The sequence below is a fragment of the Drosophila gunungcola genome, chromosome 3R, assembly GCF_025200985.1.
Source record: "Drosophila gunungcola strain Sukarami chromosome 3R, Dgunungcola_SK_2, whole genome shotgun sequence".
Lineage (NCBI taxonomy): Eukaryota > Metazoa > Arthropoda > Insecta > Diptera > Drosophilidae > Drosophila > Drosophila gunungcola.
The window spans coordinates 10,460,295-10,477,515 of record NC_069139.1 but is presented as its reverse complement, the minus strand read 5'-3'; the positions used below and the strand labels follow the sequence as shown (position 1 = coordinate 10,477,515).

Sequence of the window (17,221 nt, the reverse complement as noted above, 5' to 3'; positions counted from 1 at the left end):
TAAGGTAGTAGAAATTAGATATTTATTTGTATTACGTTTAAACAGATTATGAGCTTTACGACTTTCGCTCTCTATTAAGACAGGACTTTATTCGAAAAGTTCTCGGAACAGACTAACATTTTGGTGCATAGGTGAATAGGGATCATATCTTTGGATGAAAAGGGATAAAAAGTAGTTTGCTAATAATGCTCAGTCCTTGTGAAATCAAAACAGTGTATTCCCATACCAACATTAAATAGACTGCTGGTTATCCTCCCAAGTATCCCACATTTATAAAAATTCCAAAACAGCATATATATTATATTATTACACAGATACATTTTAAATGTTTTTTTCTTAGGACAAAGTGTTAAAGTTCATTCCGATTAATTTCAAGGTTTTATCCAACTTAACACTGGTTTCTTTCCAGATATTAAGATACAATCTAAACTGTGAGCGGGAATTTATGTTAACTAGAAATCTAAATCAAGTAATTAATATCTAATGACCTATTTTCTTATGTGCAACTATTAATTACAGATACCGCCACGCGAGTCGTGGAACGGGGAGCTCATCGGCTACACTGTAAACTGCAGCGAGGAAAAGCAGAACATAAACTTCATCAGCGTGGTGAACAGCTCGCTTAAATCCACAATTGTGAGCGGCTGGGCGACGACAAAGGCGACTTTGAGGGGCCTTCGGAAATACACCCGCTATGCGGTCACAATCCGGGCGATGAACAGCTTTGGTTCCGGACCTTGGAGTGCGGCCATCTTCGGAACGACGGCCGAGGGAGGTGGGTAGCGCAGCTAATAAGTGCAATTCGCAGACAGGATATCTCGCAATACGCGCCATGTGTATCTCAATCTTTTCGCAGTTCCCGAGGCAGCGCCGCAGAACGTCAACTGCACCGCCCTGTCGTCGCAGAGTCTGAAGATTTCGTGGATGGAGCCACCGCTTCAGTTCCACGGCGGCATCATACAGGGCTATAAAATTTTATATCGCCCGATTGTGCATCAAAGTGAGTATAGTATAGTATAGGTTGCACGCACAGATGGGGCCAAGACCATAGCATTATGCTGACTAAAATACTGACTTTTATAAAACAGTCCTCTTAAACTACATTTATTAGTTTTCAAAAAGCAATTTACTAAAACGACATTTTTAAATAATTGTAACAAAATACTATTTCGAATTGTGAGTGTTAATATTTTAGCCACCATAGTATACCGCGCCTTGCTCCAACTGCGTCAGTTTGCAGTTGGCACTTTATGACGCTGATTTTGTTGATATTGCCAGACCCTGAGAGCGCTGTGCAAACAGCTATAGATATGATACGATATCCAGGCAGCAGGATGTGCCAGGATGAAGTGGTCGGGGGTGAAGGGGCTGAGTGAGTTGCTCAACTTTATTGGTTTTGGCGTAGGGTTCAATGGGTTGGAGCTGTGGGCTATTGATGAGACTGCAAGTTGTTGATTTTGGCACTGATTTTTCAAATCTCATCAAATCAATAATACCAACTGACTCTGCATCGAAGCGGTGTGTTCGTATAAATTAGGAAAGTGTAAAAGACATTTATATTTCATTATAAGGCTCAAAAGCTTAAGCTTAAATTGGAATTTTGTTAGATAAAAGTCCAGAGGCTTTCATTAAAGTGATAATAGGGTTTATAAAGAAAAAGTACAACAGATTTCCACAATACATTAGGCCACTAAAATGTTTATTAAAGCTTTTCAACTTAAATTACATTTTTTAACATAACGGCTAAGAAGCGCTTCCTAATGTGGGTTTGCCTCTCAAATTGAACTATTTTTCCAGTTGATTTCCCCGCAAAACTGGAGATCAAGCGCACCTCGAACCTGGAGACGTATCTGCACACTTTACACAAGGCCACCAACTACTCCATCCGAGTGCTGGCCTACACGGCCACTGGAGATGGCCTGGCCAGTCATCCGCTTTTCTGCCAGACGGACGACGACGTGCCCGATGCACCGGCGTCCATTAAGGCAGCGGCCCTGACGGCAGATTCGATTTTGATTTCCTGGCTCAAACCGAAAAATCGCAACGGGATCATTTCGCACTACACGGTTTACATGAGGGAGGCGGGCCGCAAGGGCCAGGCCAAAAGTGAGTATCAAAGAAATGGCGCCCAACGGGGGGCATTGAAATGTATACGGTCATTTAATTTTTTTTCTCCGCTTCAGCTCACATGGTGCGTGTCGACGAGAACGGGTATCCGGTGATATTCGAGGCACGCAGCCTGGCCGAGAATCAAATGTACGAATTCTGGGTCTCGGCGTCCACGTCCGTTGGCGAAGGTGAGCCCACATCTGTGATCGCCCAGGCCACCAATACGCGAGGTAAGCGGCAGTCAGATAAATACAATATTTACACTGTATTTGTACGTAAGCACTCGAACAAGAGTCTTTTGGTTATAGTTAAGTATTGAAGAATAATTAAAAAAAAAATTCATTTCGAACTTCAACAAATTACAAAAATGTATCCAAATAAGCTGGTAAACTGTCGTTTTAATTAAAAATTTGACATTTATTCAGTGTGCTGGCGAAAGCCGCACAAGCCGCAACATTTTAATTTCGCTCACCCAACTAAATGTCCTGCCTTTTTGTTGTCCACTTTGTGTTTTTTGCTCGCCATTTTCCCTGCGCCAGCTCCTGCCCGAATCGCATCATTTGGTCAGGTTGTGCGCAAGGCTGTGAGCACTGGTTTGGTGCTGGAGTGCCTGGCTGTTGGAAATCCCACGCCCCGCGCCCGCTGGCTGACCCGCGATCGCCCCGTTACCTTCAGTCCCTTCTACGAGGTGACCAACGAGGGAAACCTGAAGATTCACCGTAAGTGAAGTACTAAATTGTAATGAAACATATATAGTTAAATATTTAATTTTAACTATTATCCATCAAAAATCAGAAAAGATTATTTTGTGATAATATCAAACTTTTTTGGGTTGTCATTGTAATTTTCTTTTTAAGCGAGATAAAAAGATTTTATGGGAAAAAGATAATATTGATTGGTTTATTTTTTCCTACATTAACATTGGCAAACGATTTTTTCATTTCCTCGGCACCCTTTTTTTTGCGCAGGAGTCGAAGGCAGTCTGTCCGGAAATTATACGTGCACGGCGAACAATCTGTTCGGCAGTGACGAGATCCAGTACCAGGTGATTGCGATGAAGCCACCGGCCGCACCGCAAATCATCGTGCAGTACGCTTCCGCCGACAGCATTCGCGTGAGCTGGGATGCCCCCGACGATGGTGGTGCTCCGCTGCAGGGGTATTCCATATCGTACCACACGGCCGACGAGAGTTGGTCCAACACCGAGCTGCTGCCCGAAAATAATGCCTTCACGATCTCGGGGTTGAAGTGCGGAAATCAGTATATTATAAAAATGTCTGCACACAATATGGTCGGCTCCGGGGTGGCCAGTGAGGAAATTAATGTCTGGACCAAGGGCAAAGGTAAGTTGAAACTGGGTTGCAATCCCCAGCAGTCCTGTGCTGAATTCAAATTTTACCTCTTGACCACAAATGTCACTCGATGAAGTGGTTTGCTGAAGTCTTACAGTCACATTCAAAAAGAAACCCAGGGACCCTAAAATATTTTAATTTTTTTCATTTAAATCTTAAATGTAAACAAAATATTTTGTTGTGATTGAGTTTGTATTTAAAGACCTAAATGTTTTTAGTAGGAGAACTCCTAATACTTTGACCGTGACTGTACGTTTTCCACGGCATTTTCCCCTTCATTTCGTTTACATTTTCGATTTCCATTCGCAGCCTCTCAGGCCCCAAATGGCAACGAACTAATTGCCACAAATGCGACGTGCGTGAATTTGAAGCTGTCATCGTGGCACAACGGCGGCTGCAGCATTCATCATTTCTCCATCGAGCATCGTCCACTGGGTGAGTGCAAATTAGCAATGAATGCATGGGTGAGCAAATCGAGTTGGGGGCTTCATTTACACACAGATAATTTAAAAGGCACTAATTCCTTGAAAAAAATGATTTACAAGCCGATTAAATTGTGTTGTGTCTGCTATTCAAGCAAAGTTTTTCAGCAACTTTAAATCCAAAAAATTGAAAAACAAGTTTGTAATGGTTGTCTAGTATTGAAAATACGTTGCCCTAAGTAAAGAAACCTAAAATAAATGTAATGAGTTTCATAATTTATTCATAGCCTTAATCTAAAAACATTATTTTATTCAGTTTTATTGGCTATCTAGCGTGGCTAACTCTATGAATTCGATAATTTGTTGATGTTAAATCGATTAAATTTATAAATCGCATTTATTTTTAGCATACATTTGGCTACTGTTATGCTAGAACACCTGTTTTGACCAATTAAACCTGCTAGATTTTAATTAAAATTTGTAATTGCTTAATTAAGAGTATACAGCCTTCAGCAAGGCGGAAACCTTGTGTCACCCAGTTGCTGACGCTTAATTTGCTTTAAATTAAATACAGTTAATATAATTATTTTTGTTTTCAATTAACTTGCCAATCTACAGCCATTTGTGTTTATAAATATTTATTAAATTTAATCCGTATTCCATGCCGGGTTTAACGTGGCGTGTGATGTATAATTTCCTTTTTTTCTCTGTTTTCCGGTCTGTGTTTGTGTGTCCTTTGCGTGTGCTTTCCATTGGCCATTGCCCCCAGGCGACATACGGTGGACAGTTGTCACATCGGATATTTCGAACGCCGAGGAAAACCGTGAAAATTTAATATTCTGCGACTTTCTGCCGGCCAAGTGGTATCAGCTGCGAATCTCTGCCACCAATGATGCGGGAAAAACGACGGAGCATTATCATTTCAGCACGACGAACATCGATGGCATCACCATTCCACCACCATCGGTTTTCCCCTCGGAAAACGATTTGATGAACAATCTGATAAACGCAACAAATCCGACCAGCGGTGATTGGTTCGCGACGCTAATTGTCGTCGTCATCATCACCGTTTCCATCATAACGATGTAAGTGCGTCCTGATTTTTGCGAAATGCGAATGGGGGTGAGTGGGTTTGTCTCTGGATTTTCCCGGGTAAACGGGGAATTGAATAGGGAATTGAGGCCCCTGCAGGACGAAGTCGTTTGTCGTAATGGCTTGCGAATGTTAATTAAGGATTTATTAACTCTCTTGCTGGCGAATGCAAAAGTAACGAACGGGAACTCGGCAGACAGGCCAATGAAAATCCCCTTAATCCCCAAATGGATTGAATCATGTATCTTAACAAAAAAAACTAATAAGAATTTCTTTTGACTTTTATTGGATTTAATGCTGCTTAAAAATTTTTAACTTCAAAATTATTCAATACAAACCTTAAATATTCTACAGATTAAAAAAGAATTTGGTCAAATAATTTGTAAAGCTTAATGTAAAAAATAGTCTTAATTGTTGGGCAACTTTAAATCCATAAATAAAGAAAAAAAGAGTATTACTTTAGTTAGTTTAACAAGTTATTCTGCCCCTGCAAGTGATTAACAGCTCAGTCGTACGAGGAAAACTTTTTTTCGAATTGCAATTACTATCATAAAAGTCTTTTTTGCTTTCCTTCCCAGAGCCCTGACCATCAAGCACAGACGCACTTTGTGCGGTCCCATCGCCGAGGGCTACGAGTCCAGGACTTTGCCAGGCGATTACAAGGAGGACCATGAAAATCGGCGCAATCAGCAGGTGTACAGCGCCTCCCCTGTGAAGACAGTGGACAAGGGCAACGAGTCGGGTAAGTAATTTGAGTCTATAAACGTGTAGATGCGATCCTTAAGGATGGCAATTAAGGAGCAGCATTCAAGCTAACAAGAATTCTTATAAAACAAAAGTTTTCCATATACAAATTGTTTTGGGTGTAAACAACAGCAAATTTTTATCCCTCGGATTATTATTTTATTACTTTCGATCATTTGTAGAACCTTATTCAAGGTGTTGTGTTTTTATTTTCTTATTGTTATGAGGTTTTATTTAAATTTTGTCGTTTGTGTGTCTTATTTAGAAATGTACGAGATTTCGCCTTATGCCACGTTCAGCGTAAATGGCGGACGGACAGGAGCTCCGGCCAAGACTCCCACACGTGCTGTGGCGGCCCAAACGCCTCTTGATTATACCATGCAGTTCAAGACATTCGGGCATCCGGAAGGAGAGAACCTGAACGCCACGGCATATCCCCTGCTGCCCAGTTCAGGATTCGGTCATGTAAAGAGCAAGTCCAGCTGGCATAAGCAGCGTTACTACAACACTGAGGGTGAGTTGCTGAAAAATATAATATTTAAATCGACAAACCAAGAAAGAAATCAGTTTAAAATGTATCATTTTATAATTTAAATTTAAGTTTTAGTTATATTTAATTGCCGTAGTTTTTGACAATAAAGAAGGACAAGAAACATATGATTTTTTTATTGTTTGGAATGGTATTTAGGGTATGTAAAAACAATTTTAGAACTATTAAAAACGTCGACTTTTTTGCAACGGAAAGAAAAGAACGAAACTTTCATGTTTTTATTTACGACGCACGCAATATATTTGTTTGAACGTTTGTTGACTTGAAAATTTAACCCTTAGACCTAAGTTAATATGTAGAGTAATTGATGCATGACATTTTGTTTTTGAGCTCAGATGAGTCCACGCTAAGCAAGTCGATGACCATTGTAGCCGGCTCGCAGGCGGGACACTCGAAGAAATCCAATGGAGGTCGGAGTGCCAAGAGCAGCGGCGCCTGCAGCGGAGTGGCGGCCGGTTCGGAATCCGATACGAGCATCAGTCCCAGCACCGAGTTCTCCAACATGCCCACCTACCGAGTGCCCTGCAAGTCATCGCGCAGCAGCGATGGTCGAGCGGTCGTAGGTGCGTGTACGTTATAATATTAACAGTTAATGGAATACATATAAAGCAATCATGTCCTAAAAATTATATTATAAATATAACTCTGCAGTCGAAATTCATCTTTAAAATGCAGGTAGGAACCAGGTAGTAGTTTCGATTAATACCAAACGGGCTGGATCGGAAGTCAATATCAAACAGCTTCGGAAAAATAAAATGGATGCCATTGAACCAAATCGACAAATTTTGCAGAAACTATACATGGTTTTTTTTTTTTTTTAAAGTCGTTTTGTTGTTGTTCTTAATTAATTAATAATTTGTATACTACTTCAATCTTTCAGATATGTTTCGACCCGATTCGAGCACCGAGTCCAATAATGACCAGGGCTCGCCGGGGCCCGAGCGTCGCCACAACACCCCCCGCCACGTCCTTGGAATGGGCATGGCCATGGGCTTGGGCGGTGGCGGAGGAGGGGGAGGAGGAGGAGGAAGTGGATGTGGAAGTGGGGGAGGTGGAGGTGGAGGAGGACCCGGCGAGAAGCGGAACGCCGGACAGCGCAGCCGGAAGCACGGAAGCGCGGCACAACAGCCCAGCAACCAAACGTTGGAGCGAAGAAAGTGCCCTGGTAGTAGCAACAGGTAGTTCAGGTACCTAAACCCTAACCAATCCAAATTAAATTAGCAAAAAAAGAAAAACAATCAAAGATAGTAAACAGCAAACTGATGGTATGACACTTGATAAATATTGAATCTGATTGATTATAAACAGTAATTTTTGGGATAAAAATTAAAATTAAAGCAATTAACTCTGTTTTTAAATTCAATTTCGTTAGTGTAACTCAGGTGAGTGTCATACCTTCTGAAGACTAGATAAGCTGGCAAAAAGCTGACTCAATCCTAGACTTATAAATGCAAATCTTTTGACAATTTCACCCACCCCCGAATCTTTAGTTTAGACAGTGAGGTCGATGCCGAGACGGCGGCCTCCCTGGCCGCCTCCATAGCCGCGATGGCGGGGGCGGGGCTTGACCTGTCCGGCGGATTCCGACCGCCGGCGGGATTCCACGACGGGCGCGAGCCGGGCGACCAGAGCGATTGCGAGCGGGAGCAGCGGGCACTGGACCTGGAGGTGCAGCGCGTGATGGAGAGTACCGGGGACGCTCAGCTGGCCAAGATGGATCGCGAGGAGTTGACCTCACTGTTGGCAAGGTAAGGTATACGACGCCTCGAATTCATAATGCCGCCAAAAAGTGCTTGACCGTAGCTTGTGTTGCATGCCTGTAGCGTCTACCTTCCCCGAACTTGAACTTGATCTTGCACTTGAACCAAAGCCAATACTAACCAGAACTGCGAACCTCTAGGTATCACGAGAAGAAGGAACAGGAGCGGCAAGAGTACACGATACACGTATAATAGTGATCACTGTACATGGCAGTGACACTCAAAGAAATACACACACGAACTCTGGCATTTAAATGCATTTAGCTTAGATCTTATGTGTTGTTCAATAAGTGTACACAATTACCACGTTTAGGGCTGCCACTTGCCAAATATAATTATGTAAATAATTAACTCACTGTTTTAAAGTTAAAATTAATGTTCGATTACATTTGCAAGGGTTGCACAATAATTATTTTTAAAAGCCAGTACACCTTTGCAGGTTTATACATTTTATAAGATTTATTGTAAATTTTGAGTTCTTTATAAGTAAAATTCTTTATGACAAATAAATAGAAAAATAGAAAATCATTCGAAATATTAATTAGTAAGAGCGCACATGAACGTGGTATATTAAAAAAAAATTAATTTCTAAAATAGCACCCAAAGTTCTCGCGCACTCGATGGAGCAAATTAAAGACTATATCTAGAGACTATATCTATAGAGATCCAACTGACTATTGATTACTGATGATTCCAACTGATGTTGCTAGCGATTTCTATTGATATTGAAAATGATAATCGTTAAAAAACGAGTTGAACTGTATTTACTAGCTAGTAATACTATCAATATATATACACGAATATATGTAATTCAATTTGTTGTGATAAATTAAACTTTTCTGAAGTACACGTTGATGCGAAAAACTTGTCAGGCTAATGAACTGCATAACTCGATTGACACTTTCGGAGCACTCATAATGCTGTTTATTTCATCGATGTCATTTGGTTTTTTCGAGAGACATTTTCATTTATTTGTAAAATTGATATAAATCTGTTACTGCATTTATTGGAAAAGTAATAATTATGGAATTTAATTAAAAGTAGATAATCAACAATTAAATTGTATTACTACCATAGGTAAAATATATACATACACAAATAAACCTAAATTAATATATGTGCGGAGATGAAATGCGGCAGAAACCGAATGCCAAATACGGCAAATTAATTAAATAAAAGGAGTGTAAAAATAAACAAAATCAAATCGTGGTAATTTCATTAAAACCAAATTTGCCCAATTCCAACCGGCTGTTGGGCTAAAAGTTCCACTTATCTGGTCAGTATTCTATTTCCTCCCCTTCTTCCAACGCCCCCCTTTCGATTTCCGTTTCCCCCGTTTCGGAGCTGTGTAAATATTTATGCAAGCAATGAGAGCCAACCAAATCAATCAAATACAGAGCAGTCCAACCACAAGCCAGCGGTCGCCATTCAGACAAACTCCGCCATTCGATCCCATTCCGTCCAAAACCCAAATGGGAGATAGAGTTTATGTGGGAGCTCACATCATCTAGGCAATCAGTGGAAGTTGGAGTTGGCGATGTTCGCCACAATGTGGCTTCAATTTCACTAGGTAAACTAAACCACAAGATGCCTTTGACACACAGGCACACCACCAGAAAACACAGATGCAGTGAACAAAAAAAATCATGATATCAGGGTCAATCACAGAGATTTTTATTTTTAAAACACACTGAAGAAACATTAAGATACCATAATAAAAGAAGGTTTTAAAACTGGTCCTTTTTCAGGAATACAGTAAGTATTTACATAAATATAAGCTAATCATAATTTTTATAATAATTCTTTTAGAGTTTTTATTTGTGTCATCTACATAGCTTTTTCTTTTCCAAGGAATATAAAATACAGGTTTATTAAAATATATTAAAATGTATTTTTTATTAATAATATTTCTCAAGAGTTTTTTTTTTATTTTAATTAAATTGTTATCGAACCCGAATTTATTGAGAACTGACATTCAGCTTGAATTATAACTGACAATCGGTCTGAGTTTTGATGAAATTTGTTTTTCAATGTACAAACAAACTTACTCAGAGAAACATTAAACATGCATGGCATGTTGCTGCACTGTTTACCAGCTGTTTGTTGCCGACTTGAAACTTTGTCAATTTTCACAAATGTTTCCAACTTTTTAGAAGTCATGTCAGTAAGGTAACATCCGAGTCCTGTTTGTGCGGGGCATTTGTGGCACAATGGCCAGTCAAATCTAATGGGATTACGAAAGAGCTGGGAGCCAAGAACATAAAGGTAAAACATACGCAACGATGGCCACTCAGCAATTAAAACGTGATTTTGAAGTGGACACCATTTAAATTTAATTAAGATGAATTTTGTGATAATATCTTTTGATTTAAAAATGCCAAAAGTTTTTATACAAAATTCAAATTGAAAAAAGAGGGAATAATTTTATAAAATATTGATAGAACGAAGTAGAACAAAACATGGTATACAATTAATAAATAAATCAGCTTATAAAAAAGTTAAATAAAATTATAAAATGTACTGATGCTAAGCTATTAACCTCAGCTCAAGAATATGGTTATGCTCATGCTACTGATACTAACACTTAACTGGATTTCAGGCTGTTGAATCAAAGCCCAGAGCTAAACTTTTGCTAATTAACATGAAGCCATTTGCAAAGTTTCCAATTCACGTATCGAACTGTTTATGGAGTCCACACATTTTGGAGGCGTGTGTATTTGAAGGGGAAAAGTTTTGGGAGTTTTCCCTATTTTACAAGGACTTGCGTAATCAAAACAGTAATTGGCTGCATGTTGTGCCATTGTGCAAGCCTACTTTTCTGCTCTGCTCTCTTGCTATTAATTATAACATGCCATGGACTTACTCTCTGTGGTTCCGATTGCCATCTAATTAAGCATGAAAACACAGACCGAAGCCCTAAAGAGTGCACTTAAAACTAAAACGTTTAAGAACTAAGGAAATTTAAATGTGAAAGAATTAAGTTTATCACTATTACTAAAGAAAAAATATTTTCTATTCATAAATTTTGTATCAATCAATAAAGTAAAAAATAAAACTGTTTTCATACGAAATGTTTTAAATTTGTTGTCAAAAATATGCCTATAATTACACTTCTCAAGAAGCTTTTGACACGCATATTCGATATTAAAAGTATATTTAAAAATGTAGTCTGAACTTGTTAAACGTGTATAAAGCTGGTTTTCCTGCCAGCTCAAAGTTGAAGTGCACTTAAGGCACATGCAAGTTTTATTAGGCTTTTGCTTCATTTGCAACCGAATGCGAAAATCACCAAAAATCGATTTGGCAACCGCACTCCTGACAGTCACTTTGCCGTATTTGGGCTTAACGCTGACATGATTTTCGATTCTCGTCGAGCGAACTCTGAGACCTTTTGGCCGTGTCCTTTTGCGTCGCTTGCTAAGGATTTGGCCAAAATCGATTTCAATTAGTTAAAGCTGCAAGGCTGGCAAGTCTACAACAAATAAGCACAAAATTGGACAATGGGATAAGTTTGGGCGGCAAACACAATCAGATTCTGGGGGCACCATCACCATCCACAACAACAACAACCAGACCAGATGCAAACCAACCAGCAACAACAAGGACAATAATGCAATTCAAGCAAATTCAAAACCCAAAATTGCAAAAGGTTAGTAGTACAAGCAGCTGCCTTGCTGCCGTGTAGTTGTAATGCACACAGGAAGCACATACTGCAACACAGGACTACTGGAGACGCATACACTAAGAAAAAAAGGGATTCTAAAGTTACCGATAAAATAATTTCATTCAAAATATTTCGTTTATTACATTCAAATTCTTTTTTCCTTTTAGTTGAACATTGTAGATATAAGTAACTGATTTTGAAAACATTTTTCAAGGTAGGCTTTTATTTTTTTGTAATTTTTTCAGTGTTCAGACTAATGCAGGACATACAAAAGCAGGACGCTAGGCAACCGCACTCCTGATGCACTTGCATTTAATAACGACCTCGATAGCCTGGCCTTCGCTCTGCCCAACACTCAGAGAAACAGCGTCAATCAATATTTGAGAAAAGGTTAAATGTATTTTCTCAATTAAAATCTCTCTGAAGACTTGGAAAATAAAAATACCACTTCTCATTGGCTTGAAATTTGGTAATAAATATCCGTACTGGATGTAGTAATTATTTGTTCGAGTGTATCTGCCCGAGATAGTCCAGTTCGGTTGTCCTCCTGGGCGCAGGACATTATCTACAAATGCCGGGCAAATGCAAATGCCTTTTGATGCATTTGCACATGGCACCCAACTGTGTGACCGCTTCCATGAGTCCTTTGAATCGCCAGCCCCCATTCACCAAGTATATATCGCCGTCCCATCGAGTGCGTAGATTGAAATGCAGCCTGCTGCTGCTGCTGTCCAGTGCCTTTAATTAAAATTCTCAAATTACTAAAGGTAAACCCTACGCATGTCTTGTCATAAATTTCGCAAACTGTTTTAGTACGAAATGACAGGACATTTCCTGGCCTTTGGCTTGCCGATGACGTTCTGTTGATTTATTCCCGAAAGAAATTGCAAAATACATTGCCGCATGCAATGCACTGTCTATGCATAAATATTATTCGAAATTTGAACATATTTGATGTGTCCTCAGGCTGTTGAAATGAATTCAACTAACCGTAATAAAGGTTAGTGCCTGAAGTCATTTTTATCCAAATATTTGTTGGAACAAAATAGATAGAAATAGATTTTCAAGAATTTAAAGGTAATTGATTGTAGCTTCTCGATAACTTAGTTAAATAGTTTCATTAAAAACTGTTGCACTTCTTGAGCAGAATAACAATAATAAAAAAATCCAAATCCAATCCAACCAATTCAGAAATAATAAAACAATTCTCCAAATAATTCATAAAACATATAGTTTCTTATTAACCCTACCAGCAGCTTAAAATCGTGGCTTTCAATTAATTTATTATCTAGGTCTTAAGTTTGCATCCCAAAAATAAATAAATAGAAATCCTAATCTAAACTCTTTTTTTTTTGGTTTTTCAATTTATTGAAAACTGTTTGATTTTTTGTGATTGGCTTAAAGTGATTATTGTTGATTGAAATGCATTGCTTTGTGCTGTAAAAGACTTTTAAAGTGAAAGCCTTGGCAAAGGCAAAGCTAACTTAACATAATGAGCAGACGTGGACCATGTTAGCGGGATACACAGCAGAATGAGAGCCAGAATCACAACCGCCACAACCGCCGCCACAGAAATGCCATACAGCTGCTGCCAAAGGCACTTGATGCTGCATTCTGGATGGTGGGCTTGTGGGGCTGTGTATCCACAGCGATGGATATGGAGTTGGAGATGGAGATCCACGAACCAAAGAGTTGACTGGCTGTGTGCATCCTTTATAAAGACAGGGCATAAAAAATGCAAAGAAGTGTTACAAATACAAACAGTCAGGGGAGCCAGACGGCCAGACAAACATACAGACAGTCGTCGGTTAGAGGGACGCACAGCCAAGTGCAATTCATGTGGGACTCACTTAAATAAAGTGCTTTTGCATTGCCTGGCTGACTGGCTGACTGGCTGCAGGGATGTGTATGCGAATGCCGGATGCTGCCGCTCCCTGATTATTTGAATTATCACAGGTTTATCCACCCACAGCTAGCAACATGTGCGGTGTTGGACTCATTATAATTCCTGGCACCGTTAAACTATTTAACACAAAAGCCTTTGTCGCACTTGCTTGGTCCTCGTTTAAGCATTGAATGGAATTAAACTGTTTCAAACGGCAAATAAAAAAGGGCGACGGGTTGCAGAGGCATTTGCAGGGTCGGTTTTCATTGGAGGCTTTAGTTAAAATACATTGGACTTTAAGCCCTTAACTCTTATAATTTTAAAAAATTTTATTTGGTTAATGTGCTTTAAAAATGTTTATTGGTGAGCACTGTTATAAAATACATTTATTAATTTTAAATATATTAAGCTCTTTATTAGCTATTCAAGAAATGGTCAAATAACAGTTTTTAACATAATATTAACTAAACTTTTTCTAGACCCCACTGCAAATTGTAGCACTTTAGCACCACTGTTCCGCCCCCAAACTTAGAATTGGTAATTTGTTCCAGCTTTTTTTGATGTCGCTCAACTTTTTCCTCTATGTCGTGCACTTTTCACTCCTCTTAGCCTTTGTTTTTGCTCATTCGAACGTTGATCGGTTTCCAGTTTCCTGTGGGTTCGTCTTGTGTGCTGTTGTCATCGATGATGCCGCATCTGGGAGTCGTCTCGATTGCCTGGGGTACATGGAAACCGATTCAACTGGAAATAAAGCCAATTGACTGTACAGCGACAAATTCAAATTGAAAACATTTATGCCAGCATCACGAATAGTGGGTTGGTTATTTTTATGAACAGCTGACAGTAATTACATTAGATTGAAGAATAAAATCAAAAGTATGTGTAAAATTACATATTTTAAACGTGAAGAATTAAAATTCCTGCATGTAACAAAAAATTAAGTAAACATTTATAAAAATTTAAGATTAAATAAAAATTTGGGGTTCTTTGTGGACATTTTCAAGAAATATCCCAAAAATAGAAAGCACTTCTTCTCGTACTCATATCCTTTTATCCAATCCATTGAATTAAATTTGTCAACGGGCTGGCAAACTATGCTTTTGCCTTGCCCTTTAAAATCCCTAATTAATTTCGGTTCGATAAACACGGTGAACAATGGGGGATATTTCGTAAACGACTACCCTTCCCACATCGACCTTACCCTGCGGCGCTTACGTAATTAATGTTATTATAATATTGCCCTCAAAACTTGTTAAGCAAAAAATAATGTCCTGTTTAATTAAAGCGGCGCTAAATTAATAGACGGTTGCAGTAGCACCAAAAAGTGAAGGGAAGGTGACTGATTCAGCAGGGTGCGGCTGTGTAATCAGGTCAACAACTGCCCGGTAATTTGAAATGTGCATTAAGTCGCACGCCGGGGAATAAAGAAGCGGAAACACAAAAAGTTGCTAAAGATACGGATACACACGCAGTATCAGATACGAAGCATATCCGCCAGATACAAAAAAAAACCTCATCAAGAGGGCAATTTTACAACCTTCTTGAAACTAATAAGAACATTGTTGTATTTCACCTTATATACGTTAAATAATAAATAAACACATGCAATCAAAACTAAAAAAAAACTTAAATGCAAACTAGAGCCGCATCTTACCCTAAACAAAAGAATTTGTATGCTAAAATGGCTTTTCGCTGTGAAGGAATTAAACAAGATGGGATAAAGTGATGGATGTATGTTCACGAGTATAAAAAATTCACGAACGGAAATGAAAATTCATGACAATAAAAATCTAATCAGAAAAACTACGAAACAAAGGGGACACTCACTCATTCCCAGGGAAAGAGATCCCAAAGGAACGACCATCGAAGGAAAATGGCGCAAGGGAAACAGGAAAATAAGTTGAAAGGCACTTTTTGCGCTTGAGTGTGCTGCTGCAAAGCGTGTCGCAGGCCACCGGAAACGGAAATTCACAGTCGGGCCCAGGACTCCGGCTACTTACTCCGCCGGACGAATGGACCCACGGACGGTCGGACGGACACAGTCCCATGTCAATAGACAGCGACTGCCAAAGAAATACAGCTGAGGGAAAAAATACAAAAAAAAAAGTGTTGTCAAAGGCAGAAATGCAAATTCTAAGAAATTGAGAACGAGTCGCAATATTTTAAAAGGCAAAGTGCATAAAGTCTTTGTATAAAATGTGCTTGAGAGGAAAGCCTCTCGCAGGTCCCGATTATCCCTAACGCTGTATAGAGCCCTCATTTCCCATGCATGCTAATAATATGCATAAAATATGTATGCAATTACTCAAGCATTATTTGTATGCCAAGATGGGCCGCCCAAAAACGCTTAAGTGGGATGCAAATGCCGGAGGACAATTATTGCGTTAATTGCCAAAGCTCTCCCCCAGAATTTCGCCTTCCAATTTGACAATTTTGTGCCTGCAACCGAAAGGCTCTGGCCCCAACCACATGCTGTCGTTCAAGTCCAGAGACGTTATCTTGATTTGCATAACCGACCTGGCTTCGGCGAACAGAGACTTGCAGGTCAGTATGACTCAGGTCAGTGCGGACTACAGGTTATTAATGCAGCTTCCCCTGTCGGGTTTTAATTAGTCTAATTAAACGTTCGACTCACCTGGTCGATGGCCAGTGGTCGGTTTGAGGTGCAAAGGTGTGCAGGATGCGCAGACAGCTGGAAAATATTGGGTGCTAGCCCTTAATTGAGAATGTAGCAGCATTTACACTAAAAGAACAACATTAAATTATTTCTGTAACTTGCTTAATAAGAATGTGTAAGAGATTTGTACAGAAGCCTACCAATTATCCTAAGTTTAATTATAAATAATACCAATTATGTTATAAAAACTTAATTGAAAGCAATTTAACATACAATCTCGAAATATATATAATTTTGCTCAGCTTGCATTTCTGCCAACATTTTACATAGGAAGCTTTCAAACTTGTTAAACTAATAACCATATAAATTTCATGCCAATCAAGGTGCAACTATGTACTATTTTCTGAAAAAGCTTGCATACCTGAAATTATATTTTATCGCAAACGGCTTCCTACTTATTTATTCTGTGAGATTTCCCCGGCAGGAAACAGGATGTCAGCGCGCACAAGCAAACTGTCAATTGGCCTCAATCAAATCGGAACATTAAAATCGCGTTAATGGTGCCAGCAAATCTGTGAAGATTGTCAGTCAGTCTGCCATAACGAAACTATTTTTCACGCGACTAACCCAATGGGGCCAAGTGGGTGCAGTGGGGCGTTAACGATAAAATGATTAGCTGCCACAGCACCCACCAGCCACCCCTTTCGCAGCCATCGATGTGGGTTGTTGGTGAAGACAAGTTGTTAAGTAGCTGGGCGTCTGCAGCAAAAAAACAAATGAAACTTAATGAACTTTAGCGGTAGTTGGGTGGTTCGGTTGTGGTTGCTGGCTAAACAACATTGACGCCAGCGAAATTCATCCGAACAAATGGCAGGCACTTTGCAGTGGCAGCACATAAGCTCTATCCAGTAAATTGATGCCAGCACTCGACCCCACCGCCGCCTTTGCAGAGTATAGAGCACGCGTACACTCAGAAAAAAATCTCCATAGTGCTCAAGTTGCCGCTAAACAAATATTCATATTTAC

The 17,221-nt window shown here is 39.5% G+C and overlaps 1 protein-coding gene and 1 long non-coding RNA gene across 5 annotated transcripts in view; one reads left to right on the top strand and one right to left on the bottom strand.

Annotated features, from left to right (window-relative positions):
- Positions 1-9,221, top strand: part of LOC128252960 (cell adhesion molecule Dscam2) — a 34,123-nt gene extending 24,902 nt beyond the window's left edge. Inside the window, exons 22-35 of one of the 4 annotated variants that reach the window (XM_052981204.1) lie at positions 520-775; positions 857-1,000; positions 1,798-2,106; positions 2,184-2,339; positions 2,649-2,828; positions 3,078-3,452; positions 3,771-3,896; positions 4,653-4,968; positions 5,554-5,717; positions 5,985-6,233; positions 6,605-6,832; positions 7,150-7,447; positions 7,760-8,017; positions 8,093-9,221. In XM_052981204.1, coding sequence (XP_052837164.1) covers positions 520-775; positions 857-1,000; positions 1,798-2,106; positions 2,184-2,339; positions 2,649-2,828; positions 3,078-3,452; positions 3,771-3,896; positions 4,653-4,968; positions 5,554-5,717; positions 5,985-6,233; positions 6,605-6,832; positions 7,150-7,447; positions 7,760-8,017; positions 8,093-8,114 — 3,081 coding nt within the window. In that variant the 3' untranslated portion in view covers positions 8,115-9,221. Of the gene's footprint in view, positions 1-519; positions 776-856; positions 1,001-1,797; positions 2,107-2,183; positions 2,340-2,648; positions 2,829-3,077; positions 3,453-3,770; positions 3,897-4,652; positions 4,969-5,553; positions 5,718-5,984; positions 6,234-6,604; positions 6,833-7,149; positions 7,448-7,759; positions 8,018-8,092 lie in introns of those variants that run through there. The other 3 variants (XM_052981203.1, XM_052981202.1, XR_008267356.1) reach the window with 3 other exon arrangements.
- A 4,850-nt stretch (positions 9,222-14,071) lies between these two features.
- Positions 14,072-17,011, bottom strand: LOC128252967 (uncharacterized). The gene is made up of 4 exons (XR_008267357.1): positions 16,823-17,011; positions 16,617-16,767; positions 16,214-16,321; positions 14,072-14,319 (listed from the first exon to the last, which is right to left on the bottom strand). It is a non-coding gene; the product is annotated as an uncharacterized LOC128252967 (long non-coding RNA).
- Between the last annotated feature and the right edge of the window lie 210 nt (positions 17,012-17,221).